This window comes from Mus caroli, unplaced genomic scaffold (assembly GCF_978045245.1).
Source record: "Mus caroli unplaced genomic scaffold, Mus_caroli_1 scaffold_6, whole genome shotgun sequence".
NCBI lineage: Eukaryota > Metazoa > Chordata > Mammalia > Rodentia > Muridae > Mus > Mus caroli.
In genome coordinates, this window is record NW_028227261.1 from 16,585,415 (window position 1) to 16,613,379 (window position 27,965).

Sequence of the window (27,965 nt, forward strand, 5' to 3'; positions counted from 1 at the left end):
TGTGCCACCATGCCCGGCTTTTTTTTTTTTTTTTTTTTTTTTTTGAGACAGGGTTTCTTTGTGTAGCCCTGGCTGTCCTGGAACTCACTCTGTAGACCAGGCTGGCCTCTAACTCAGAAATCCACCTGCCTCTGCCTCCCAGGTGCTGGGATTAAAGGCGTCCCGGCGACCCCCTTAGAATTTGTAAGGGAAGTCAGATACCGGTTGTGACTCTTCAGTATAATAAGGTGTGTGTGGGAGGGTGGTGGTTGTTGTCTTGTTTCCTTTTGGTTTAATTTTTGAGACAGGGTTTCTCTCTAGATAGTCCTGGCTGTCCTAGAACTCATTCTGTAAACCAGGCTGGTCTCGAACTCACAGAGATTCCCCTGCCTCTGCCTCCTGAGTGCTGGATTAAAGGCATGCGCCAGCCTAATGCCATGCTTCTCACCATCTTCAGCTGTCGGAGTCTTTTCTTCCTGCTGCCTTAATTCTTTTCTTTATTTCTTTTCTTTTTTTAAAATGTTTTAATTTATTTATCTGTAAGTACACTGTAGCTGTCTTCAGACACTCCAGAAGGGGGCGTCAGATCTCATTACAGATGGTTGCGAGCCATGTGGTTGCTGGGATTTGAACACAGGACCTCTGCAAGAGCAGGCTATGCGGCTTAACCGCTAAGCCATATCTCCAGCCCAGAGATGCTTTTTTTTTTTTTCCCCTCGAGACAGGGTTTCTTTAATCCCGAGTGTCACCACGTCCGGCCAGAGATGCTTTTTAATCCTTTAAGTATAGAAATGTCTCAAGAATGTTGTAAAACAAACATGTGGCTGGGCGTGGTGGCGCACGCCTTTAATCCCAGCACTCGGGAGGCAGAGGCAGGTGGATTTCTGAGTTCGAGGCCAGCCTGGTCTACAAAGTGAGTTCCAGGACAGCCAGGGCTATACAGAGAAACCCTGTCTCGAAAAACCAAAAAACCAAAAAACCAAACTAACATGTGACCTGTAGCTTAGAAAAACTTAGACTCACTTTTTTTCTTTTGAGATTCAAATTTTGAAAAAAAAATTATTTTTCAATCGTTGCCTGCCCTTAAGAAACGATGGTTCCAAGGCACACAGTTCCCGAACTGGAGCAGGTAACGTCACTTGAACTCTCTCATTCAGTAAACCAGCGAGCGCATTGACCTCATGAAAGATGGAGGCCGATCTGACTTCTCTGCCCTCTTCCAAGATGGCAGACCAGACGAGTAGAGGGCCTGGCCGGTCGCCTCTTCCGGGCTGGGGGAGGGGGCGTGGTCCATTGAGGAAAGCCCTGCGTGCCTCCGCCCGCGACTCAGGCGCGCTTCAAGGCGCAGGCGCGGGGAGGGGTTGGGGGAGGAGGGAAAGCGGCGAGTAAGATGGAAGATGAGGAGGTCGCTGAGAGCTGGGAGGAGGCGGCAGACAGCGGGGTAAGGAGGAGCTGCCGTCCCGCGGCAGGGCTGGGCGGACGTGGCGTGAGGGAAGCCTCCGGGGAGTGGGTCTGGGGAGAGTTTTCCCCAAGGAAGGGTCTCCCACACGGGGCCGGAGGTGGAAGAGAGGCCCCCGGTCCCGGATCGCCGTGAAGGCCTCTTAAAGGGGCCGCGTTCCATTTCTCTCTCCACCTTTGCCGGGTGCCTCTCCGCCCAGCGGTGTGCGCTTCGCTCCGGGCGCCCCACCTTCTACCCCGGGGCAACTCTCTCTGGTCCCCCGCGCTCTAGGGACCATTTTAAAGTTCTTGAGCTCCGTCTGGTGAGGGAGGGGCTCGGGTGGCGTGCCTGGCTCGGAGGAAGAGCGGGAGGAGGCCCCGAGACAGCGGGGAGCAAGCGACCATGTGTCCTCTGGGACCACTGGGCGCTGGGCCGAAATCCCCGGCCGCTGTGCGCCTTCCGCCGCGGTGAGCGAGCCTGGGTTTTTCTCTTCCTTTCCCTTTTCCTCTTTCAGTTTTAGTCCGAGTCTCCCGGGGATCTCAGCAGAGCTCCCCTAAACTCTGCAAAGCATCTGCTCTTCCCCGGGACCCACCCTAAGATCTGCGCAGTGGGAAGGATCTCGGACTGCGTTCGTCTGGGTGGAGGGAAGGGAAAGGAAAAAGGGTGTGATTTGTAAGATAGCCTCATGCCTGCGAGAAGTGGAGATTACCGATCGGTATGATGCGAATGAGAGTTTTTGCTTGCCCCCAAAAGTTACAGGAAAAGGAAAAATTATCCCAAGTAGGAACTCGTCTATTAGGTTCGTGATTCTCGTGGTAATTTCAGAGTTTGAGGTCCGAAGCTAACCCTCGTGGAGACGGAAATGTCTCTTTGGTGACCATGTGTCCGCGCCTGGGCTGGGCTGGGCTGCGCTGGGCTGGGCTGGGCTGGGCTCCGCTCCGGTGACATTCACCTCAAAAGTTTACGTGTGGGGAGTCACATATACTAGGATAGAGGAGGACTTGGGTCTGTCTTGCCCTGGCGCTTCTAACCAGCGCAGCAGTGGTGTATCTTCACAGGAATGTTGAAACTTGGCCTCCAAGTTTTTTCCGCTAGTTCAGCATTTCTCGAAAGATTGGTGATGCTTTTCCACTTAGCATTAACGAGCCTTGGAAGGCCTGCTTGGTTCAGAGATTATTTAGTAGAGGTTTAACGTGCATTCCCCGTGAATCAAGAAAGTGTGTGTTTGTTTGGTTTTGGTGTTTTTGAGACAAGATCTCTATATAGCCCTGGCTTTCCTGGAATTCACCAGGTAGACCAGGCTGGCTTCAAAATCACAGAGTCTCCCTGCCTCTGCCTTCCGGAGTGCTAGGATTAAAGGCGCGCGCCACCACACTCAACAAATAAGATTTTTAGAGAGACTAACAGGTGTCGCTTAGGTATTTATTCACTCCACCTATATTTTTAAGTGGGTGCTGCCTGTTAGGAAGTGTGTGCAATAGTGACTTCTGCCAAAAAATGCACAATTTCCGGTAGAGGCATTTATGGCCTGCCACTAGGAGGAGTATCTCCCAAATGCCCCTAATGTCACCTGTATTTTAAAAAAAATAGGAATTTATTTATATTATATTTTTATTTATTTATTTTATTATATTTATATTATATATTTATTTATTTAGAAAAGAATGGGTTTCCGAACCCAGGTTTTTACAGCTTTCATGTAACCCTGGCTGTCCTGGAATTGGCTCTGTTGACCAGCTAGTCTGGAAACCACAGAGCACTGCCTACTTGTGTGTTGGGATTGGAAGCAGGCGCCACTACTCCCAGAGAAAGTGAGGGTGTGTATTCTCTGCTCATGGACTCGTGGATGTGTGGGTGCCCGGGGATGCTAGAAGCCGTAGGATCCTCTGTAGCTGGGTTACAGACCTCTGTGAGCCATTGATGGGAGTGCCGGGACGGAAACTCCAGCCTTCTGCAAGAGCAGTGGGCACTTCTTTACCCCCCAGCCATCCCTCCAGACTCCAGACGCTGCCCTACATTTTTAATATCTTTGCTTTAATGTGTTTGGGTTTTGTTTTTGTTTTTTTGAGACAGAGACTCATAGTTACTGTCTGTTCATTGTGAGGAGACACCGTCTGACCAAGGCAGTGCCTGTAGAGTCTCACAAACTGGAGAGCAAGCATTCAAACTTAAGAGCTGTTCTCATTGAAACCACCACATAAGGTCTCCCTGTGTATCTCTGGCTGGCTACACAGTCACTGTGTGGGTTTGGTTCTCCTTAAACTCGTAAGGAGTTTGAAGCCTCCCAGGTACCCAGCTTCGGGTCGTTATTTGAAGATGTGCTGTCTGTGAATGTCAGGCTTTTACACTGTAGCTCAGGCTGGCCTCAAATGCAGAGCGTACTCAGACTCCGCCTTCCAGATGCTGGCACTATAGACATCTCCACGCCTGGCCTCTCAAGACTGTCATGAATTCGATTCCCTTGAGTAATGCCAACATGTCTGGCATGAAGGAGGAGGGTGAGGGGGCGCAGCATGCTCTCTGCATGCATCCAGTTGACTCTCTGTGTCTTTGAGGTGCAGGTGGTGGCTGGCATGAACATTCTTGGCTTTACATTATCCTGTCTCCCTTCCCTTCCCTCAGTGAGTTTCAAATGTGCCAGCCCTCCAAAAAGAAAGGCCTAAACAAACAAGCAACCAGAAGAAACCTTGGGTGGAAGGAAGCAGAGGCTCAGTGACTGGGAGTTGGCTGGGTGGAAGCTGAGTGACCAGGCTCTGCAGACCCAGCGGATCCCTGCCCTCCAGAACGACAGAGCTGGCTCAGGAGCTGAGCCAGGCTTTCCCTTGAGTACCCAGGGCAGAGTATGGTAGTCCACTGATGGGAGGGCCAGCTTGAAGTATCACCTCAGGTGGGTTTTTAACCAGGCTGCAGCTCATCTGCGACTGCTTCCCTACTGTGCAATCGTTCCTTTGCGTGTTTCCTTCAGAGATGCTAGAGCCATACTCTAAAGACAGTCCAGAGAGTATAATTTACCTTTCACCAAGACTGGCTTCTTTGAAAATGTGCCCGGTGGGGATGTGAAAACTTAGAATTGAGTCAGTGTTGATTCAGGCCTATTGATAGGGAGTGCCCTGAGGGTCAGGCCTGGGGCCCTGTGCATGCTGAGCACAGGCACCACCTGAGGTGACTCCTGCTTCCTACTTTGACCTGTGGCCTCTATCTTCAAGTCTCAAATGGTGATGAGAACAGTTTGTAATTGGAAGGCATCTTCCTGCTCCAGAAAATAGATCAGCAGTTGGCTTTCAAGGTGGGATTTCTCTGTGTAGCCCTGGCTATCCTGGAACTCACTCTGTAGATCAGAGTGTCCTCAAACTCAGAGATCCACTTGCTTTGCTGAGATTGAAGATGTGTGCCACCACACTGAGCTTGGGTTCTGATGGTTTGAAGCTAGTTATATACGCCACTTGTTTAGACAAAAGAAATATGTGGAAAATGGCCTATCTCCTCTTGTTGATAAAGCAACCCAGCTAGAAAAGGTGGTGACAGTGGAGCTAGGCTCTTACAGCCGCCTCTCCCTGGATCCCTAGGGTTTCCTTTGATCTTTTTTTTCCCCCTCAAATTAAGCAGCTAACAAGAAGAACATGGGTTTTTTTGGTTTTGTTTTGGTTTTTTGGTTTTTCAAGACAAGGTTTCTCTGTATAGCCCTGGCTGTCCTGGAACTCATTTTGTAGACCAGGCTGGCCTCAAACTCAGAAATCCGCCTGCCTCTGCCTCCCTAGTGCTGGGACTAAAAGTGTGCACCACCACGCCCGGCCTTAAGCTCCTTTTTCAAAGCAGGGTCTTTATGAAGCCCAGGCTGACTGACCTTGAACTCAGGTCCTCCTACCTCTAGGATCATAGCTGTGTGCCTCCATATCAGTTCCCCCACCCCCTTATGTATTGCCCAAACCAAGAATGAAACCCCGGGGTCTCCTATGTGCGGGCAAGAGATCTACCACTGAGCGCATGTCCAAGCCCGAGAAAATGTCTTGTGCAGGTTAAAGGATAACTAGGTAACTAGTCTTCTGGCTTGAGAATTTGGATGTATGTTTACTTTCCACTGGTGTGAGCCAGTGGGCAATCTAGACATTGCCCAGTCAGTGATGCTTGGCCCTGTGAGAAAGTGTCCTTAGACATTGTATCAGTTGTGTGCCAGGCACTGGAGCACTCGTCCAGCCCGTCAGAAGAGCAACAACACTGTGCAGAAGGTGAAAAAGTGGGTGCCATGCCTGGGACCAGAGGTCTTTATGTTCACACAAGCCTTGAAAGACTTAAGAGTCAAGAATAGTGGTGCACACCTGTAATCCCACACTCAGGACGCCAAGGCAAGAGGCTCATGAGTCTGAAGCCAGCCTGGGCAACATGCGGAGACTGTCTAAAGGGGAAAAAAAGAGGAAGAGTAAAAGAAGATTTGAAAGTTGAGCTGAGCGGAGCCGCGTTGTCTGGTAGCTGGACAGGTGGTGGTGTGGCCAGTGCACACAGAGATGAGGCAGAGTGGGGAGAGCGTTCCATGCTGCAAGCATTTCCTCCTGGCCGGAGACACTGGCATTGGCAGGACTCAGTGGAAAAAGATGGAGCCAGAGAGGTTTGTAGGGGTGCTTTGAACTTGCTTCTGGGAGCTACAACTTTGTCCTTAAAGCAGTGAAAAACTTTAAATAGCCGTCTCCCTGCCTCCGCCCTCCTTTTTAGCAGAGGCAAAACGGAGTTAGCTTTTCATTTGAGAGATTAAATCAGCCCCTCTCTGGAGGAGAGTCTGTGTTCCGCAAGGTGTTTGGTTTTATTCTGTTGTCGTCCTGGAGTGTGTGCAGTTGACTGTAGTAGGCACAAGACAGCAGATGAGTTAGTCGGGAACCCAGCTTTGCCAAGCTGGACGCCTGAGCACTAATCATCAGGAAGCCGAGTCCTGGGACCTGCAGTGTTCTCTGACGGGATTTTTTTGTCAAGCTTTTGGCCAGTTGAGGCATGATGGCTGTGAGTTGGCTGAACCTGACCTCTGGAAAGAGATCTGCTTTCCCGCGGCGTCTGAGAAAGGAGGATAATGGGCTTTTCTGCCGTGGCTCCCAGTCCTTTTCACTGGGGCTGCACAGGGCCCTGTCCTCAGCGTGCTCTGGGCTCCTGAGGGAGCTGCCATGGCTGCCGGGGGCCTTTCCTTCTGCAGGAGAAAAGCGTTTCTCTGAAGCTGTGAAATCCTGCAAGAGAAAGTCGCTATTGTGGAGATGTAGTGACCCAGACACGTTCTTGGGGCCAGCCCTCTTCATAGTCCCTCCTCTAGAGGACGCAGGTAGCCCGCCTCCACAAAGCACAGTGCTTTCTGACGCTTCCCTCCTGGTGTCAGGAGACTGACGAGTTGGTTTCCTAGGAAGAGATTGAGTTCACCTGGTTGTGGCCAAAGTACAACTTTTTAAAAATTTTTTGTTTGTTTGTTTTTTTCGACATAGGGTTTCTCTGTGTAGCCCTGGCTGTCCTGGAACTCACTTTGTAGACCAGGCTGGCCTCGAACTCAGAAATCCGCCTGCCTCCGCCTCTGCTGGGATTAAAGGAGTGCACCACACAACATTTTTTAAGATTTATTTTATTTTTATTATATGTAAGTACACTGCAGCTGTCTTCAGACACTCCAGAAGGGGGCGCCAGATCTCGTTACGGATGGTTGTGAGCCACCATGTGGTTGCTGGGATTTGAACCTCGGACCTTCGGAAGAGCAGTCGGGTGCTCTTACCCACTGAGCCATCTCACCAGCCCACAACATTTTTTAAAAGCTAGTTTATTCTTTCTTTTTGTGGTCTGAGGGCTTGAACTTGGAATGTAAGAATCACTGGGCTTATAGCCCAGCCCCCTCCCACCAACTCCCCCGCTGTTGTTCTTGGTTAGTGCTGTGGGGGCTGGGACTGGGGTTTGGGAAGACTACCACCTGGCGTGCCATCACAGTCTCTCTTAGTAATGCCAGAGATTTCATTACATAAATAGTTTCAACTCTGCTAGCCTCTGACACGGCAGCTTCCTGACAGCTTGTTCTTGCAGGATGTTGATTCTAAACATGAAGATTAAGAAACCAAACGCCACAGAAATAGGGAAAAAAATCCCATCAGTGGCTTATGTGCACATTATCGTGTCCCTGGGGCTGGAACGTCCCCTCTGTGCGCAGGAAGTAAGCCATTCTGCTCCCAAACGGTGGTAAATGTGGGCAGTAGAGGCCTTGGTGCTGGGGTGAATTGTATGCCAGTCTGTAGAGGTCAGACTTTTTTTTTTTTTTTTTTTTTTGGTTTATTATTATAAATAAGTACACTGTAGCTGTCTTCAGACACACCAGAAGAGGGCGTCAGATCTCATTACAGGTGGTTATGAGCCACCATGTGGTTGCTGGGATTTGAACTCGGGACCTTCGGAAGAGCAGTCAGTGCTCTTATACCCACTGAGCCATCTCACCAGCCCCAGACTTGTTCTTTATGGACCCTGAGAGTCAGACTTGGCGGTCCTGCTCCTGTTGCCTGTTTGCATGGCTCACGGGTGAACAAACACTACCACCGTTTTCTGGAAGGGCTGTGAGATGTGGAGCGAGCTCACTACAGTCGTCAGTCTGAGTGTACCTTAATGCTCATTGTCACCGACCTCTAGGGTGGAAGTTGCTCTGTCCCTGTTCCCCTGCTCCAAGAAAGGAAGCCATGAGGTCAGTTCTAGCCCCAGGACCCCTAGGTCCTGCACCTTGTTCTAGTTTACATTCACTTGTCACCAGGTAATTAACTGGTGAGGTGCTTCGGCAAGCTTCTCGTTGGCTCTTTGAAGTTCTCCCATGCTCTCACCCTGGCTTGACCTGCTGCTTAGCAGGGGTGAACAGCTCAGGCACTGGAGCCCAGTGCTGCAGAGCCCACTTTAACACAACAGTGGCTGCCAGTGAGGTGCTGCCTGCCTGAAATCTTAGTAAAACATTATTTTGTCTCACCGTGTAGCCCAGGTGAGCCTTGACTTGTGAGCCTTCTGCCTCCGCCTTCCATCATCTGGCTTGAAGTACCATCTTTAACACGTGACCAGGTGAAGGAGAGAGAGAACTATTTTTGCTCAGGATTAGGTTTGAGTGCCTCCACGTGGGTCCTGGTTGCTCTCTCTTCTGGATACCTTCTTTGTGTGTCTTGTGGCCCATTTGTGTTCTCTTCTGCCTGCCGAATGCCACCGATTGATTCTAAACTGGACTGGATAAGAGCCCCCTTGGGTGTGAAATAAAATAGAGATGTCGTGATAGGAACTTGATTCGTCCTCCAAAGCCCCCCACCCCCGAGACAGTCTCTGGGAGCAGTGGAGAGCTGCCGCCTCCTTTAGGGAGAATGGGCTCCTCGCTCTTTCTCCCAGTGTGGCCACAGAAGCCACTTAGCCTGGGGCTTCCTGCCAGGTCTGATCTGGGGCAGCCTCCTCCCCACTTGGTTCTCATTTGTAACCCTGAATTGATAGGTTTGGCCTAGAGGCTGGAGAGTGAAGGTTGGGGTGAGGGCTATGCTGTGTGTGGGTGTTAAAGTCACTGCCCTCCAGACACTGAGGGCTCACAGGTCCCGAGACTGTCCGAGGGCTCTCTTGCTCGCTGTCTCTGAGTACTAAAGTACAGTTGCCCAGTGCTGTGTGAAAACCAAACTAGTAAAACAATGAAGAAAAACACGCCCACCAAGCAGAGTGCTAGAGACTTTGCCCTGTTTTCTTTGCCCTGCATGGATTCCCTCCCACACTGAGCCATGAAGTGTCCAAAAGCAAACATTCCATTGTGTCAGGGCTGCAGTCTGCAGTTGCTGAAGCCCTCCCCGCTGGGGTCCTTTTAAATTGCTGGCTCTGGTTTCTACCTAAGAGCTATTTCCTTTTGCCGCTTCCTGGCTGGCCCTGAAGTCATCCTGCCCTTTCTTAAGAAACCCGAGCTCACAGGAACCTGCCTGGTGGAGAAGCCAGTTGGTTCCATCACTAGTTCTGTGTCCTTTGTCAAGTCGCTGTGCAGCAAGGCTGATTTCACCTATGGTTGTGGCAGGGATTGGAGATGGTGGCCAGAGGATGTGCGACATTAGAGACTGCAGAGCCTGCTGTCCCACCGAGGAATACATTCACACAGTGCCCACACACCCGTAGCAGAGCACAGCCAACCTTAGCTTCAGTTTGCAAGTGTGTAGTCACTGACAAACCCAGTTGATCCTGGCTCCATTCCACACTGGTACTGTGTTGTAACATAACCTCTCAGAATTGGTTCTCTTCCATCTGTAAAACTGGGACAGCCCCAAAATTGCTCCACAAGGACTGTTAGCAGATTGGTGTGTAGGGCACTGTTTGTGGACTCCTGGGCCAAGTGGGAAGTGTCTGCTCACAAAGCTGTTGGTGAGATCTCAGGCATATGTTTTATATGTGCACTCGACAAAGAAAGGCAAGTGGATGTAGAGGCACAGAAGCATCAACGGCTGACGCAGAGGACATTTTATAAAGCTGTGTCTGAGTAGGACAAAGGTGACAGGACTGCTGTGATGTCACGAGACCTGAAAGTCCGGTTTGGGGAGGCTGAGGAAGAAAGGGTGCTATAAGTTCCAGAGAGATAGGTGGATCTCTGAGTTTGAGGCCAGCCTGGTGTACATAGTAAGTTCCAGGACAGCCAGGGCTATGTAAAGACCTTGTCTCAAATAACCAAAACCAAAAATACCAGGATAAAATAAAAGGTGAGACTTGAGGCTAGAAGCAGTTGTGGCCCCAGGGCGTTCCAGGCTGGGGACTGAGTGTGAATGGAGGCCTTGAGGCTGGAGCTGAGGAACAGTGGAGCTGCTGTGGAGGGAAAGTGGCCCATGAGGTCGGAGGCACTGGGGCTTCATTCAGACTTGGTGGAGACTTTAGGTGGTACTGCCTTGCAGCAAGAAGCCAGGGTGAGTTTTAAGTCTCACTCTGTCTGCTGTGGGGAATACAGGTGGATCAGGCAGGAGTCAGGGTCTGCTGGTGACTACTACGAAGAAGGTTCAGTGTGCGTTTTGAAAACAGAACAGAGCTGTTGCAGTGGCCTGTAAACATGGAAGCAGGGCATCCGGCTCCGGCCTGATCTGCACGTCTGAGTTACTGTGATGGCAGAGGAAGTGGGCTTGACCTCCTAAGAGTGGGAGAGCTCTCTGCCACCCAGATAGCTGTCAGTGTTTGTAAAGCTCTGGACCTACATGAGGTATGGCCACTATAACCAGGCATGGTGGCACTTGGGAGGCTGAGGCAGAGGATTACCCTGAGTTTGAGATCTGCCTCTCCTACAGGCAAGACCCTGTCTCAAAAAGAAACCAACCCAGGCTCAGTAAGAGAAGGCTGACTGATTGCAGGAAGTAGTAGGCCCCGGGTGGTAGAAGGTGAGAGAGAACCTCCAACCTCCCCACCCCACCCCACGGGTAAGATAAACAAACAGATTAAAACAAAGACAGAAAGGCCTTGCAAGCCCTTAATCCCAGCACTTGAGAGGCAGAGCCCGGTAGATCTCTTTGAGGCTAGCCTGGTCTACATAGTAAGTTCCAAGGACAACCAAGGTGAATGTAGCAGAGGGGTCTGAACTTTGGGATCTCCAGCCTTCAGAGGTCAGGAGAGCAGAGGAACCTGCCCATTAGGGGAGGGGTCAGAGGGTGAGAGTTTCTGCAGGCAGAGACAGGCTCTGCGGGGTAGTTAGTGTATGGGCCAAGAAACAGCTCTTGAGGAAGCTGCAGACAGTCGGGTGCTTCTGGGAGGCAGAGGGATTGGGAATTCAAAATCTGAGTCTGGCAGCTGTGAGCTCCTTGGCTGAGTAGGAATTAGGCTTGATTGAAGCCAGGCAGGGCCTACTGCAGTATTGGGAACCGCAGAAGTGCTGCTTGCTTTAGGCTGACATGCCGCCCTCAGTAAACAGTGCCCTCCCCTCTCGTTGGACCCTGTCTTTACTAACATTAGACTGTGAGCCACGGGTGTTAAAGTCTGTCTAGCCGGTGGGTCTTTCTTTTCCTTCCTTCCTTTCTTTCTTTCTTCCTTTCTGTTTTGAAACACGCTGTTAAATTCTTCCAGCTCTCTTGGAACTTGTTAATTAGACCAGGCTTGTCTTGGAGTCACAGGGATCCACCTGCCTCTGCCTCCTCAGTGCTAGGATTAAAGCTATGTGTCACCATACTTACTTGGCATTTATTTATCTATTTATTTAGGGTTTTGAGACAGGCTCATCATATAGCCCTAGAACTTGCTGTGTAGGCCAGGCTGACCTTAAATTTAATAGAGCATCTACCACACCTACCTACTAATTTAAATTTTACTGAGTATACCAAAAGTGATACTACCCCATCATGTAATCCATGTTAGAGAGTTTAAATGTGGAGCTGAGACACGGCTCAGTGGGTCAGAGCACTTGTTGCTCTTGCAGAGAACCTGGGTTCAACTCCCAGAACCCATGTGGTGACTCACAGTAGCCCGTCACTCCAGTTCCAGGGAATATGATGCTCTTTTCTGGCCTCCGCAGGCACACAGATGGTAGATACATACCATGTAGGTTCTCATATGTATAAAATAAAATAAATAAAATTTATTTAATTTTTTATCATTAGAATATTATAACTACACTAATCCACATTCTGAATTAAGAGGGAAATCTGGTGTGCGTTTGGCACGTAATAGTGACCTCGGTGTAGCCTCCAGCTTGAGCAGTGCACAGCTAGAACTAGGGCAGAGGTAGTGCCAGAGGGCTCCCCAATAGTGGCTCAGAGCAGACACCCCGAGTGCTGAGCGTGCCATGCTCCAGGAGGCCTCTTCTCTTCCTTCACCTCTTATTTGTCTTTCATCTTCTTCCCAGTTTCTAGAGCTCCTTCTTGGTTTTTTGAGACAGGGTTTCTCTGTGTACTGGAACTCACTCTGTAGACCAGGCTGGCCACAAACTCAGAAATCCGCCTGCCTCTGCCTCCCAAGTGCTGGGATTAAAGGCATGTGCCACCATGCCCGGCTAGAGCTCCTTTTCTCCTTGCTTCTATTTGATCCATATCTCCCTCATCCCACAGCAGGATCACTTGCCACAACACACAGTGTCTGTGGTTTGCTCCTGTCTCCCACTGTCTGCTCTGCCCACCAGCACAGCTGGCCTGCTCACCTCTGGGCCCCAGGACTGAGGACATCCTGCTGCAGCAGGGTTTCCACAGGTGACGGTCCCCAGCTCTCTCCCTCCTTAGGGAAGCAGTAGATGGACATTGAAGGCACTGCCAAAGCCTAGACTTCCTCAGAGAGAGTCAGGGCTGGATCCTGTGCCTTGTGGTGACCCACTTAATCAAAGTGGAATGTTTTCTCTCACTGTGGGAGTAACAAAGAAGAGAGATGTTTTGTGGGGAATGGAATGAAAAATGGGCTTGCCCAAGTCTGTACTGAAAGCCAAATAGCGGACTCGTGGCCTTAGCCCCTTAGAGCGTTTCTCTATCCCCTAAAGCATGCTTTTGACTTTGTTGTGTGCTTTAACTTAGCCCATATATAGTTTGACTTTTTCCCCCCAGGTGTGCTTTTGTAAATTTTTGTTTGTTTGTTTTTGTTTTTTTTTTTTTTTTTGAGACAGGGTTTCTCTGTGTAGTCCTGGCTGTCCTGGAACTCACTCTGTAGACCAGGCTGGCCTTGAACTCAGAAATCCGCCTGCCTCTGCCTCCCAAGTGCTGGGATTGAAGGCATCCACGCCTGGCTGCTTTTGTAAATTTTTATAAAAGGCATCAAAAGCACATATACCATGGTGGAGAGATGGCTCAGCGTTAAGAGCACTGACTGCTCTTCTCCTGAGTTCAAATCCCAGCAGCCACATGGTGGCCTCACAACCATCTGTAATGAGATCTGATGCCCTCTTCTGGTGTGTCTGAGACAGCTACAGTGTACTTACGTATAATAAATACATCTTTTTTTTTTAAGCACATATATCAGTATTTATAATTCACACTATTTTGCTTAATTTTTGAACTTGAGGTGCCAGAACTTTAGGTGCTCCCAATCATGGAGCTGCCAGAGAAAGTAAAATGAGCAGGGACAGCCAACCCAGCCAGTCTGAGCCAGTGTCAGCTGCTGGCCGACATGTTAAAACTGTAGGACTGCATGCAGGACAGACATAGACATGGGCTCTGCAGGTGTTTGGAGAGCTCTGTGGGTGCACATCTGCATTAAAGTGGGTGCACATCTGCACTGAAGATGCTCCTTTAGGGCACCACCACCTTCCTGTGATTCTTTTCTGTCATAGATGAGGGTTTGCTGTTACCAATGGGTTCTTCCTTATAAAGTTGTTGGCTTCAGATTCAGAGTAATCCTCCTGCCTCAGGCTCTCAAATGCTGGGAGTAGAGCTGTGAGCCACCACACTCATCTGATTTTATGAATTCCTTTGCTTTGTCCCTAAGTGAGATTGAGAACCCCAGGAAAAGCCAGAATCCTGCCCAGGTGCGTGGGAACCATCAGGTCCTGTGGCCAGGAACACAGCTCTGCTGGATTCCTAACACTGCCCACCCTGAACCAGGGACATGGGTACCTATGTCTGTTGTGAACCTGGAACTGGCTACATAGACCAGGCTGGCCTAGAGCACACAGAGGTTTGCCTACCTCTGCTTCTTCTGCTGGAATTAAAGGTGAACCAAGTGATACCAGTCCAGCCCTGTTGTTTCTTCTTCTCCCTTTAAGAAACAATTTATTTAGCTGGGCGTGGTGGCACATGCCTTTAATCCCAGCACTCGGAAGGCAGAGGCACGCGGATTTCTGAATTCGAGGCCAGCCTGGTCTACAAAGTGAGTTCCAGGACAGCCAGGGCTACACAGAGAAACCCTGTCTCAAAAAACCAGAAAAGAAAAAAAAAAAGAAAGAAAGAAAGAAAGAAAGAAAGAAAGAAAGAAAGAAAGAAACAAACTATTTGTTTTATGTATGTAAGTACACTGTAGCTGTCTACAGACACACCAGAAGAGGGCATCAGATCCCATTACAGATGGGTGTGAGCCACCATGTGGTTGCTGGGAATTAAACTCAGGACCTCTGGAAGAGCACTGACTAGTGTTCTTAACCACTAAGCCATCTCTCCAGCCCCTGTTGTTTCTTCTTTACACCTCACCCCACACATGCGGTTCCCTGGCCTGCCCTGCCTGGCCAGTTTGGAGATGTGCTTCCTGTCAGCCCAGCTGCAGACCATACTAACTTTGGAAGCTCAATACCAGTGATCATTCCTTGAGTGTGAGAGAAAGCCAGCAACTGACAAAGCCAGGTAGAAGTCATCTGAGAAGAGTTCCTTCCTGCCTGTATTGCCAGTGAAAGGGGGATACTTTCTTTCTGACCTAGAGCCAGAGCTTCTTTGGAAGCCGCTTGTGGGACTGTCGAGGGTTAGGTTGGTTGCAGTAGTCACCAGAGGGTCCTGTTAGCTCTGCAGTGGGTTGGGGCAGCTACCATGTCCCTTGGCTGGACACGGTGGCAGGGGTGGAGAGCATGGCTCTGCAGCTGGCAACAGCAGTTCAAGTCCCAGAAAGGACAAGGCGCTCCCTCCTCCCGGTGTGGAGTGAGTGGGGAGGATTTGGGCTTGCTCACTATCTCCTGTGAGTATGGCTGCTTTGACCATTGCGTTGGGTGCCACCACTCCAGATGAACTGATGAGACGAGATGTTTCCTGAGCTTCCCATCTTCACACCAAACCCACATAGCCTGATCCCTGTCTGTCCTCCTTCCTCTCCTCCTCACCTTGCTGAGCAACTCTCTCAGCGACACCTTGTAGCACTTTTTTTGCTTGTTTGGTTTTTGGTGGCAGGGTAGGGAGGGGTATTGGGGATTTGTGTGTATGTAGGTTTTTCTCCCTCAATATACTTATTTATCTTTTTTTTTAATATTTTTTATTACATATTTTTCTCAATTACATTTCCAATGCTATCCCAAAAGTCCCCCATAGCGCCCCCCACTTCCCTACCCACCCATTCCCATTCTTTTGGCCCTGGCATTCCCCTATATTGGGGCATATAAAGTTTGCAAGTCCAATGGGCCTCTCTTTCCATTGATGGCCGACTAGGCCATCTTTCGATACATATGCAGCTAGAGACAAGAGCTCCGGGGTACTGGTTAGTTCATCATGTTGTTCCAACTATAGGGTTGCAGATCCCTTTTAAGCTCCTTGGGTAACTTTCTCTAGCTTCTCCATTGGGAGCCCTGTGATACATCCAATAGCTGACTGTGAGCATCCACTCCTGTGTTTGCTAGGCCCCTGCATAGTCTCACAAGAGACAGCTAAATTTGGGTCCTTTCAGCAAAATCTTGCTAGTGTATGCAATGGTGTCCGCGTTTATACTTATTTATCTTAAGTATGAACATTTTGTTTGTATTTATGTCTGCACACCAGAATAGTGCATTGATTGGATCCCATGGGATTAGAGTTGTAGATGGTCACGAGCTACCATGTGGGTGCTGGGAATAGAGGCCATGCCCTGGAAGAGCAGCCAATGCTCTTAATCACAGAGCCATCTCTCCAGCCCCTATGTGTGTGTATCTGTGCAACCAGTATGTATACATGCATGCAGGTCACAAGAGGGCTTCAGATCCCTTGGAGTTAAGAATTTCAGGCAGTTGTAAACTCTGATGTGGATACGAGAACTCAGGACCTCCTCATGAGCAGCAGGCACTCAGAAGCACCAAGCAGTTTTAATCTTGTGAGGTCTGGCCATGTAGCCCAGGTTGGTCAGGGACTTGTGGCACCTCCTCCTCCTCCTCCCAAGCACAGCACTGATTACACATTGTGCCCCTGTGTGTGGTCCACAGCCTCCATCTTCTGGTTTTTGTAAGGCCGGGTCTTTAAACCTGGAACTCACCGTAGCAGCTAGACTAGGGTATAGGACTGGGGTATAGACTTGTAGCACTGCCCAGCTTTTACTTGGGTGCTAGCGATTGGAACTCAAGTACTCAGTTTATCGATTGAGCCATCTCTGCGGCTCATTGTTGGTTTGTTTTTATATTTTCTGATTTAGGGTCTCACTCTGTAGCCCAGGTTTATCTGGGACTCACTATATGTCTAGGCTGACCTGTAACTGACCAACATCCGCCTTCAGCCTATTCAGTGCTAGGATTACAGGCATAAACTGCCAGACCTGGCTCTGGCCACCGATGTGCTACAGGAGTAAACCTTGGGTCTTAATCTTCCTAGCCTTTCACACAGACCCTGGTCCCTTTTGTCTCCCTAGTTCCTACACAGGTTATAACTGGTTCATAAAAGTAGGCTGGGGCAGGCAAATTTCTGAGTTCCAGGACAGCCAGGGCTACACTGAGAAACCCTATCTCGAAAAACAAACAACAAAAGTAGGCTGTGACTGGTGAGGTGGCCTGCCAAGTGAAGGCTCTGGGTTTGGTCTCTGGCACCCATGATAGGGGAAGGAGAGAAGGGAGAAGAGGCTATCCTGGAGACATGCACCATGACACGCACGTGCATACAGTAAATGCTATGCTTTAAGATCTCTCTATTTATCAAGATAAAGTCTTGGAGGCTGGCGAGATGGCTCAGCGGTTAAGAGCACTGACTGCTCTTCTGAAGGTCCTGAGTTCAAATCCCAGCAACCACATGGTGGCTCACAACCATCCGTAATGAGATCTGACACCCTCTTCTGGTGCATCTGAAGACAGCTACAGTGTACTAATGAATAATAATAAATAAATCTTTAAAAAAAAAAAAGATAAGGTCTTACTATATAGTTAACCTTGGCTCTCCTAGAACTTACTATGTAGACCAGGCTAGCTCACCTGTTTCTGACTGCAACTAAAGGTGTGTGCTACCCTGCCAATTATTTCGTGTATGGGTATCTGTGTGTTTGTACACTGTGTGCACACCCAATGCCTGTGGAGAGCAGAAGAGAACATTAGATCCCCCGGGACAGTTGGAATCTGACATGTAGGTGCTAGAAATCGAACCTGGACACTTAGGATGAACAGCCAGTGCTTTACCATTGTCTTCACCCCCACCCCCCACCGCCGGCTTCCCAAGACACAGCCTATGTAAAAGGCTGTGTGAGGCCCTTCCATACTCTTGCCCTCCTAGAATGAGCTTTCTCCATCATGCTCCTGGCTTCCACCACAGCTTTCTGCCAGAGGTGCTACAAGCACATACATCATGAGGTTAAAGAGCATCCACAGCCAGAGAAGCTGTGCTCCCTTCCTTCAGGGGAGTGAACTTGGAGATGGTGGTGTCTGCTCTCACTTACCGGGGGTACAGACACTCAGTTACCTCCCAAAGGACACACCCCTACCCCCTCACCCCACCGCCCAAACGGCTGCCTTCAGACCAGGAAGCCCGTGTCTTATCCTTTTCACTTGTCTTTGGAGACTGGATTGCCTTGTGTAGGCTGGATTCCTTCTAGGTTCCTTCTGCCTTATGGAGTCTTTTGCTTTATCTGCAGAGAAATTGGGACCCCGAGGAAGAGCCAGAATTCCACCCTGCCTCAGCCTCCACACACTGGTGCCACAGGCATGCTAAGCATTCACATGGTAGGGCCTCTCAGAGCGGACGCACAGTATCTGGGTTTGGCAGCTGACCTTTGACGTGGGTTTGGACCCAGAGGAAAGAAATCCGTCTCACTCACCAGAGCAGTCTCATCTTCTGTCACCAGAGACCTCTCAGAAGGCACAGCACACCAGACACTGCACAGACATCAGCTGTTTGTGCAGTGTTCATGTTCTCTTTTGTCCTTGTCCTGGGTCTACTCAGATAGTGTCAGCGCTTCAGGGTTTGTCTCCCTAGCCATGGAGCCTGGTGACACTGTCAAGACACTGGGCATCTTTATTTAAACAAAGAAAGAAAAGGAGGAAGGTGTTACGGGAAATAATAAAAAAGTGAAGAGCAAATTCCCACACTAGGACCCCTGCACTCTGTCTGGCTCGCCGCCTCTAGCTACCCAGTCCACAGTCTTCCCTTTTCCCTTCTCAGCCATAAACCCCCTGTGGTCGGTGGTCCCAAATTCCAGTGACCCCCCTAAATCAAAACTCTAGAAGCTTATAATTAATCAGTCAGATTTATATATCAGTGGCTTCTCAGTTCACAAGATGCCCACACAATAATTTCAGAGCCAGTTGAGAATGATACAAGCTGCCCACCAAGATTGGACAAGTTATCTCAATTATTCTTTTTTTTTTTTATTATTATATGTGAGTACACTGTATCTGTCTTCAGATACTCCAGAAGAGGGCGCCAGATCTCGTTACAGATGGTTGTGAGCCACCATGTGGTTGCTGGGATTTGAACTCTGGACCTTCGGAAGAGCAGTCGGGTGCTCTTACCCACTGAGCCATCTCACTAGCCCATATCCCAATTATTCTATCCTCTCATAATATTCATATTTACTGGTGGCTATTTAAAGCCGCATGGAATCTGGATTGGCTTCCTCTCCTTCCACCTTCCTTTCCTCCTCTGTAGCTCCCTGTTGCTGCAACTCTTAGCTCCTCCTCCCTTTTCCCTGTCCAATCACAGGCTTTTTGTTGTATTAATATTTAAAGTGATTGGACAGGGAAAATTCTGCTACCGGAAGGAAGGGAATTTGGTCCTTGTTGGAGGCAGGAACCTCCAAGCTTCTTGGTCCCTGTGTGACCCAACAGTGCAGGCTGTGTCTGGAGGAGACCTGCTTGTTCTTCTGGGAGAACACCCTGTGGGAGAGATGAAACTGCGCTCCGGTTCTCAGCATGAGCCTGGGAGCAAATAGGTTGGAGAGCTGCATCCAGAGCAAGTGGGCTGACTGGTACTCGGTGCAGGGCCCTCCCTCTCCAGTGGCTTGCAGAGTGCTCTCCCTTCTCACTAACCTGGGCAGTCTGCAGACAGTCAGCTCCCACTGCCATGCTCCACTATCTTCACAGCCAAAAATGGCTTTCCTCGCCAGATCCCCGCCAGCAAGGTAGCCAGGGGCTAGGAGCGGCTCTTGAGAGAAACACTTGCTGAGTACACAGTCCCTCACCTCCAGGAGCTAGCTGCTCTGGTCGTCAGACAGAGGGACAAATACAGCCTGGACATTGAGACTTACTTAGCTCTGCGCACTGTGCTTGCCAGTGTCTGGAGTTCCTCTGGCTAGGTGTAGAGGCTGCCTCAGGCTGAGGTTCTGGGAGCTGAGCTCCTAAATGTATTGATGACAGTTTCACCTGCTCTTAATTGGGCTCTTTTCTTACCTTTTTCTACATAGTGACTAGAACTCTTTCCTCTGATTCACCTTCAGATTAACTTTGGAGACAAACAGCAGGCATCTCTTTATCCTTTCCCTAAGTACCAGCCAGCCATAGAAAGCTCATGTGTCTACAAATTAGACTAGGAACTGGTTGACGTAAACGGGAGTTAACCACCAGGGGGCAGGCGCTCATCGCACTGGTGGGATCCGAGCGGAGGCGGCAGCCCCTGGGTGGGCGGGCATGTGTGCGTGGGAAGGACTAAGGATGCTGCAGACAGGTGGGGCCTGGGCACTGACAGCTCAGTCCTGTTCCAGTGCAAAACAAGAAGGGTAGATTCAAGGGACGAGGGAGGCAGAGCTCAGATGTCCTGAGAGCACTTAAGTGGGGAGATGGCTTGGTTAGCTATGTGTTGAGAAAGTTGGAGTGGTTGGAGTGAGTCTGAACGAGAAAAAGGAGACTGGCTGGAGACTGTGCAAAACAAACAAACAAAAAACACCAAAAAACCCCACCTAATGATGAAGTCCAGAACTGTTGCTGTGCTATGCTCATGGGGCTAAGGGGGGATGATGGACCTTCAGAGGAAGCCAGGTCCCCAAACCTCAGGTCCAGGTGAAGGACACAGCCAAGTCCCTGCCTAGAGAGAAGACACTGTCCTTAGCTTGGAAAAAAATAAAGACTTAAGGTTTTATTTGAGAGAGATTTTTTTTCCACTTTTATATACATTTTTTTCCTCTAGGAAATAGACAGACGGTTGGAAAAAAAACTGAAGATCACACAAAAAGAGAGGTAAGGCTGCTGTGTGGCGTGAGGGCTCCCACTCTCTGCCGCTGGAGAGCTAGGCAGGCAGTGTTCTCCTGCTGGCTGCTAGTGTTAGGTGGTTAGGCTCCTGGGCAGTCAGCTTTTCCCTCCCAGTAGGCGATGAGGACGCTGGATTGAGGCTTTGGGGTGAAACGTGTTGCAGCTATCTTCAGCCTCAGTGGACCCTGTGTGAGCTCATCTGATGGAGGGAGGTGACAAGATTTGGGTTTACGTGTGGCTGTGCCCAGTGGCTCCAAAGTGTGGAGTAGTTGTTTCTCCCTCTGGGTATTGGTGTCTTTTGTAACATGGAGAGTTTGGACAGATAACTCCTGTGTCCTCGATGGCTTGGCAGCTTAGAGTATTGTGAGGAGATCTCAGAAGGAAAGAGTCTAGAAATGCCTGGGAAACCTTTAAGGATGGTTTTCTCGCCATTGTGTAGCGTGGTTACTGGGGTTCAGAGTGGGTGACTTTGGGCTTAGGTAACCCAGGGACAAGCAACAGAAAGAACTGATTCATCCCCCAGGGCATTCTGGGAGTCCACACTGACTTTCCAGACTCCCTGCTGCTGTGATCAGACTGCTGGCTCTCTCTGACTCCCAGGAGCTACTTCCCATGGTTCCAGGCCCCTTTCCATGCCGCCACCACCCACCTAGGACCCTTGCATCTGACACAGAGCATGTAGCTTCCACTCTCCTGACAGTTGAGGCCCTGGCAATGGTCTCGGTGGTTGTGAACAAGAGCTGGGGCGGCACCGGTGGCTGGTGTAGGTGTTCTCCTTGCCTTGCTCCCAGTCTCATCTGTGGCTTCTGTTTGCTCCCTCCCTGTGCTGTTGGTCCTCTTTGAGTTGGGGAATGTCACCTGTGCTTGTGGCCACCTGGCATTGATGTGCATATCTACCAGCCTTGGACAATGCTTCTCTTTTGAGCATTGCCAAGGAGTTTCATCCCAGCCCCGCCGCTGCCCAGTAGAGCAGAGAGCCCTGGTAAGGGAGAGTTCTCTGCTCAAAGGCTCTTGTGTGGAGGTCACTTGCCAGAAGGCAGAGAGAGCTTGGTAAATCTTGTCTTGCTTGTTGCCAGGTTGGGCAGCACAGTAGGTGCCTGTGTATTGTCTCATTTTTGAGCATACGCTGTGGGAGACCTGGGCTGAGGGGCGCCCCAGTTCACCAGCCTCCTACACTCTGGTCTGTGTAGGGAAGCTGGGGTTTTCATCAAAGTCGTTGAATTTTGGGTGTGAAATGTTTTGGCTTCGAGGGCAAAACGATGCTTGCTGGGCCTGTTAATGCAAATGGAGAGGAAGTCCCAGAACCACAGGGTTAGATCTCTGGAACAGCTCTATGCCCTGCAGAGCTGGTGGCAGGGCTGCTGTCCTGCCTGAGGTGTGGGAGTACAGTTGTCTGGTCCTGGGCCAGGTGACTAGTTAGCAGGAAGGGAGAAGACAGTGAGGAGGAGGGGGTGGGGCTCGGATGGGCCTTCTGCTTACTGTGGGATTCATGAAGCTGTGTTTGCTCTTTGTCAGCAGGAAATCCAAATCTCCTCCCAAAGTGCCCATTGTGATTCAAGACGATAGCCTTCCCACGGGGCCCCCTCCACAGATCCGCATCCTCAAGAGGCCCACCAGCAACGGTGTGGTCAGCAGCCCCAACTCCACCAGCAGGCCAGCCCTTCCTGTCAAGTCCCTAGCACAGCGGGAGGCAGAGTATGCAGAGGCTCGGAGACGGATCCTAGGCAGTGCCAGCCCCGAGGAGGAGCAGGAGAAACCCATCCTGGACAGGTGAGTGTAGTGCGGGCAGTGGCAGGGGAGGAACCGGCCGGCCTGCTGGGCACTGAACTGAGGTCCTTAGCTCAGAGCCAAAGCAGTGTAGTTCTCTCCGGCCCAGGGTGCTGTCAGGTGTTAAGTGTGGTGGCTGATGGGTCCACAGAGTGCAGGCTGCAAGGTCAAAGGATGGGCTTCGAGTCAGGCTCTGTCAGCTGCACGCTACAATCACTTAACCCGATGGATGGCTGATCTCAGAAGTAGGGTAGGGGTCATTCTGCCTTGCCCACCAGCTTAGCAGGGAGCAAAAGGCCATACGGTGCTGAATTCTGCCCAGCCCCCAGAAAAGCCCAGTATTGCTGGCTGGGTCTCCAGCAGCCTCGTGCAAGTTTTGCAGTAATTTTCACTTGTGTCCCTTTTCAATTTTTTTTTTCTTTTTCTTTCTTTCTTTCTTTCTTTTCTTTTTTTTTTTTTTTTTTTAGATTTTAGATTTGTATTGTGTTACTTTCTGATGACATTTGGAGCTGGGCAGTGGTGGCACACATCTTTAATCCTAGCACTCAGGAGGCAGAGGCAGCTGGACCTCTGTGAGTTTCAGGCCAGCCTTGTCTACATAGTGAGCTGTCCAGAACAGCCAGAGCCACAGAGAACCCCTGTCTCAAAACCAAAAAACACCAAACTCAAGTCCTGCCTTTGGGGGCTGGAGGCGGGGCTCAGTCAGTGGGTGCTAGACAGTCCTGAGGACCTGTGTCAGGACCCTAGCACCCAAGCACACACTGGGCTCAGGCTGCTGACACTGCTCAGCTGCGAAGGGCACTCGCTGCCACACCTGATGACCCTGACAGTGGAGAAAGAATCAGCCCCTGTCCCCTGACCTCTGTATTGTGCTTTGGGGTACACATGTATTCCATACAATACGTTTTAAAGGGTTTTTTTTTTGGTTTTTTTCGAGGCAGGGTTTCTCTGTGTAGCCTTGGCTGTCCTGGATCTCACTTTGGTAGACCAGGCTGGCCTCGAACTCAGAAATCCGCCTGCCTCTGCCTCCCGAGTGCTGGGATTAAAGGTGTGCGCCACCACGCCCGGCTTTTTTTTTTTTTTTTAAATAAAGTATCCATGAGCTGGAGAGATGGCTCAGTGGATAAGAGCACTGACTGCTCTTCCAGAGGTCCTGAGTTCAATTCCCAGCAACCACATGGAAGCTCACAACCATCTGTAATGGGATCTGATGCCGCCTTCTGGCCTCATGTGTGCATGGACAGGCATCCATGCAGACAGAACCCTGCACACATGATAAACAAGGATCATGTGGTTAAAGACTGAGAAAGAGGCAGGTGCTGGCACACACAAGCCTGTTCTTTGTTTTTGTCACAAGGTCTCACTTAGCTTAGGCTAGCCACAAACTCACCATTGTAGAAATAACCACGTTGAATGCCGCTCCCTCTGTCTCTACCTGCTGTACCCAGACCTGCAAGCAAACCTGGGCTTCCTGTATGCTGGCAGCTCTGTGCTCGGGTACATGTCCAGCCATATCTTGGGGTTCTCAGACACTTTCACCCTGGAGCCTAGGCTGGCCCAGCAGTCCTGCCTCAGCTTCTCTGGTAGTAGGGTTGCAGCCACACCGCAATAGACTCTTCTTTCTTTTCTCTCCAATATTGGGGACTGCACACTTAGGTGCAAGCCTGTTAGGCAGTCAGCCAGCCTCTGAGCATACCGCAGCCTTCGAATTTGGAGGGCTTTCTCGGGCTATTCTTTCCCCAAGACAGGGTCTCTCTGTGTAGCCCTGGCTGGCCTTGAACTCACCTGCCTCTGCCTCCCAGGTGCTGGGATTAAAGGCGTGCGCCACCATGCCTGGTTTGCTTTTTGAAACTCAAGTTCTCATACATGCTGGCATAATTCACTGTGTAGCCCAGGCAGCCTTGCACTGGGACCCTCCTGCCTCCCTAACAGTTACAGGCATGTGCCACCATCTAGTGCCGCTGTCGTTTTGAAGGAACATCCATTCTGTTTTCTCCTCTTAGTCTGCACCTGTCTGGAGTGGGAAAAGTCCATTTCCTTCTGTCTTCTCTAGTACTAGGAGTCAGCAGCTAGCCTCGTGGTTTGGAGGGAAGCAGGAGTCAGCCAGGTGGGTGCAGCTCACTCTCGAGCTCGTGGCTAGGGGCCCGACCCTGGAACATCTGAGTCGGTTCTGTGGATGATGCCTTGCTCATGGCTCTCCTCCCTCCATAGGATGGGCTGTGTGCACCCCCTCTGCTTACAGAGAAGCAGTGGCACATGACAAGGGGGATGCTGTAATTGCTATAAGGTGGACCATGGACCACATCTTCCTTCCCACTGGGAGCTGCCAATGTGGAAAATGCATGCCCTTCCCTAGTCTGCTGTTCAAAGAAGTAGGCGCATTAGCTCAGGTTGGCTGGTACCCCAGCCTCAAGCCTCAACCATGAGTTGATTTTAAGGTTCAGGGGCTGCCGGCTGGGGCGTGGCTCCATAGTGCTTGCAGCATAAACATGAGGACCCCAGTTTGAATCTCCAGCACCCACATAAAAGCCAAACAAAGCTCCAAGTGACTGTAACCCTGGCGCTGGGTGGGGCAGCGGGGCGTGTGGGGGCCTGGAGTGATGCCTGGTGAGCTCCGGGTTCAGGGAAAGCCCCTGTCTTGACAAAGTGGAGAATAGAGGATGTACCTGACGGTCTCTGGCCACACACATGCACCTTCGCCCACGTGTCCCACACTAAAGAATCTGGGCAGCTTTTCTATCCTCAAGGCCTGCCTTCTCTCTTCCTCCAGGCCAACCAGGATCTCCCAACCCGAAGACAGCAGGCAGCCCAGTAATGTGATCAGACAGCCGTTGGGTCCTGACGGGTCACAAGGCTTCAAACAGCGCAGATAAATGCAGGCAAGAAAGGACGCCGCTGCTGCCACCACCGCCTCCTGGACGGTCTGCCATGGGTCGCACTGCTGTGGCAGACGGCTGGACTTGAGCAGAGGGAATAACCTGACTTACTTGCACTGTGATCCCCCTTGCTCCGCCCACTGTGACCTTGAACCCCATGCACTGTGACCTCTGCCTCCCCCCCTTCCCACTGTGATTGGCATGTTGACAAGGGCTGTCCCAAGTCAATAGAAAGGGAAAGGGTGGGGACTAGGGGAGGATTAGGGGAGCCTACCAAGGACTCAGAGTAGAGGGTCAGACAGTGCCACTTGGCCACTTGGGGTAAAGCCAGTGCCAGCAATAACAGTCTATCATGCTCATTAATTTGGGATTTCAAACCACAAATGAGAACTCCCCCACCCACCCCAAGTGCATGTCACCATCACTTAAAAGTTCCATTGAAAATAGCCTTTCTTTTTTTTTTTTCTTCCTATTTTTGTTTGTTTATACAAATACCTGATTTGCAAGAAAAAGTGCATGGAAGAGGTTTCAGCAGTTAATGAATTTTTAATTGAGAAAGGGTAGTTTAGTAGTCACTTAAAAGATGTTTCTAGGAAATTTGCTAGGAACATTAACCAATAGGAGTTGGATGAGCTTAGCTTCTGTATTCCTACTGCCGCCCAGAAGAGAGGCCGGGCTCGGAAGCCCCCAGAGATGAGCATCTGTGCCTAAATCGCCTTCCTCCAGCTAAGTCCCAGCTAAGTTGCCTAGAGATAGCTCAGAGAGCCTGTGGGAGGGGCTGACCCAATGTTAGTATTGTGAGAGATGGGGAAAGTGACAGGCTTCCCCTTCCCACACCCCTCAGGGTGGGCTGGCTCCCTACCAGCCAGGTTCGCTGCTTCTAAAGGAGGGCACAGAGTGACTCTGGGCTCAGAAAGGCAGTGAGGACACTTGTCTAGTGTTTGCTGTCGGCACAAGCCCAAGAGAGAGTCTGGCTCCAGAACTCCAGGCCTCTGCCTGGAGTGGTCAGAGTAGAGAGGCCTGTCCCTTCCAGCAAGACTGGATGGAACACTTAAGGATATGAGGCCCTGGTTCAGAGACTGTACTGGAACGTTGCCTGGTGAAAAGAGTGGGACTGGAGCAGCCGGGGAAAGACAGACTGTGCATTGCAAAGGCAGATGGCCGACAGGTTCCTCGGAGGCCTCGGCTGCCCCTTCCCTCCCCGAGCAGAACAAGGCCGGCATGAAGGCCATCTCTGTCCCCGAGCCTGGAGCTTTGCTTTGGCTCTCGGTGGGAGAGGCTTGAGAGGGTGGCTGTGTCCCACTAGGTGCTCTCTGGCTTTGTGATCTCTTCCAATGCACTTGGCCTTACCCCTCGGCCAGCCTGACAGCCGACCAGCACTCTCCTGACCAGCACTCGGGTGTGGGAGTGGGCGGGGTGGGGTGGGATTAGGGCAGCCCTAGCAGCCAGGGATCACACCCACCGCCTTCCGTTCTTCTGGCTTGTGCGCTGTAGCAATGGCCCACATCATCTTCCCCTTAGGAAGAGGTTCTTCCCCAGCACAGCCCTAGATCTGCCTGAAACCAGGGGCCATCTGTGAGTGAGCCTCACAGAGCCTTAGCAGGCGGGCGGGCCACCCCCAGGGTAGGAAGGAACTTGGCTGCTAGCTCAGAGCCTAGGGCCCACCCACAGGGCTAGTGGTTTTGGTTGGAGGACAGACTGCCCCTTCTTTGGAGAAGGGTGCAGAAACCCTGCTTGCCTGGTCCCCTCTAGTGGAAGCCAAGGGCGGGCGGCATCTGCACGTTGAGAGCTCACAAGAGGGGCTCTCCCATCTCAGTCTGGCCAAAGAAGGCCCCGCCCACAGTGCACCTGCCTCCCTATTCCCACCAGCAGTCCTGCCTTTGGCCTCCTAGGTGAGAGGTGGCCGGCACCACTGAAGAAGGAAAGGAAGGAAGGAAAACAGACTGGTGTTGGGGGAGGGGGTGTGGGAAACGGTTTGGATTTTGTGTGTGTGTGTGTTTGTGGGGTTTATTTTTGTGTGTGTGTGTGTTTCCATTTTTTTTTTTTTTTGTAGTTGTCTATAACTCCATAAGTGCTTTTTTTTTTCCTTTTTCCTTCTTTCTGTCTTTAAGTAAGTTGCAGGCTTTGGCTTGGTAATTCCCAGGGGGATGAAGGGCAGGAACCTGAGGCTGCTGCCCCTTTGTCTGCCTTCATGGTACTTCCCCTTCCCCCAGCTCTTCCTGGACCCCACGAGCCAGGCCTCGGCCCTTCCAGCTAACCGCTTCCCATGAGCCACTACTCTGATGTCAGCCTATAACCAAAGGAGCTGGGGGTCCGGGTCTGGTGACCAGCCCTTCTCAGTCCCCTCAATCAGGGTGCTCCCCACCTGCAGGCAGGAGGCAACACCCTATCTGCTGCCATCAGCCCCTTCCAGAGCCCACCTGTCCCCGCCCAGCCCTGTCCTGCCCTGCCATACCCTGCTCTACCCCATCTGGGGGTGCTGTGCTCAGGGATGGGCCGGCAGGGCTGCATCCAGTCTCCCTGGTAAGCAGAGACTCAAGAAAACCTCTAGGGTCCTGCTTCTGGTCATATGACCCCAGGGGGTGACCCTTGGGCATCTGTACAGAAGGGACTGGGAGGGAGGGCCACACCCTGCAGTCTCACTCTGCTGGTGTAGCGGGCAGCTCCTCACCCTAACCCCCACCGCGGGCTCCTGAGTCGGCAGATTAAGCATTTTATAAATTGTATTTTAAATACATGTTTTAAACTTGTCAGACATTTGTCCTCATTTCTGGCTTCCAATCTCATACTATGGTTGCTTGTCCAGCCCTGAGGGGTTCCTGCTCTTGCAGAGACTGAGACTTTTGGCTTAAGTCCATCACTGTAGGGCTCCCAAGTCCCCTGGACAGGGTTTCAATGAGTCCTGCCTTAGACTCAAACCTGGAGGCATGCTGGAGCCAATCGTACTTAAGTGGTGAAGGGGTTGGGGTGGGGTTTCATG

The 27,965-nt window shown here is 50.8% G+C and overlaps 1 protein-coding gene across 7 annotated transcripts; it reads left to right on the top strand.

The window, feature by feature from the left end:
• Positions 1-1,328: 1,328 nt before the first annotated feature.
• On the top strand, positions 1,329-27,738 carry Szrd1 (SUZ RNA binding domain containing 1). 7 transcript variants are annotated; one of them, XM_021160744.3, is made up of 5 exons: positions 1,331-1,420; positions 17,795-17,882; positions 20,281-20,330; positions 21,861-22,112; positions 24,880-27,738. In XM_021160744.3, the coding sequence occupies exons 1-5, from the start codon at positions 1,377-1,379 to the stop codon at positions 24,980-24,982; spliced, it is 537 nt and encodes a 178-aa protein (XP_021016403.1). In that variant the 5' UTR covers positions 1,331-1,376; the 3' UTR covers positions 24,983-27,738. The 7 variants fall into 7 exon arrangements, with proteins under 7 accessions (XP_021016404.1, XP_021016405.1, XP_021016403.1 ...); XM_021160743.3 differs by having other exon boundaries at positions 1,333-1,420; positions 21,858-22,112; XM_029476337.2 differs by lacking the exons at positions 1,331-1,420; positions 17,795-17,882 and adding exons at positions 5,506-6,020; positions 24,113-24,216 and having other exon boundaries at positions 21,858-22,112.
• Positions 27,739-27,965: the final 227 nt, after the last annotated feature.

Coding starts and splice junctions, on each gene's coding strand:
- Szrd1 (XM_029476335.2), top strand. CDS start 5,772: ATGAGTCTGAAGCCAGCCTGGGCAACATGCGGAGACTGTCTAAAGGGG. Junction 6,021..20,280: donor AAAAAGATGGAGCCAGAGAG/GTTTGTAGGGGT, acceptor TTTTTCCTCTAG/GAAATAGACAGACGGTTGGA. Junction 20,331..21,857: donor AAGATCACACAAAAAGAGAG/GTAAGGCTGCTG, acceptor GCTCTTTGTCAG/CAGGAAATCCAAATCTCCTC.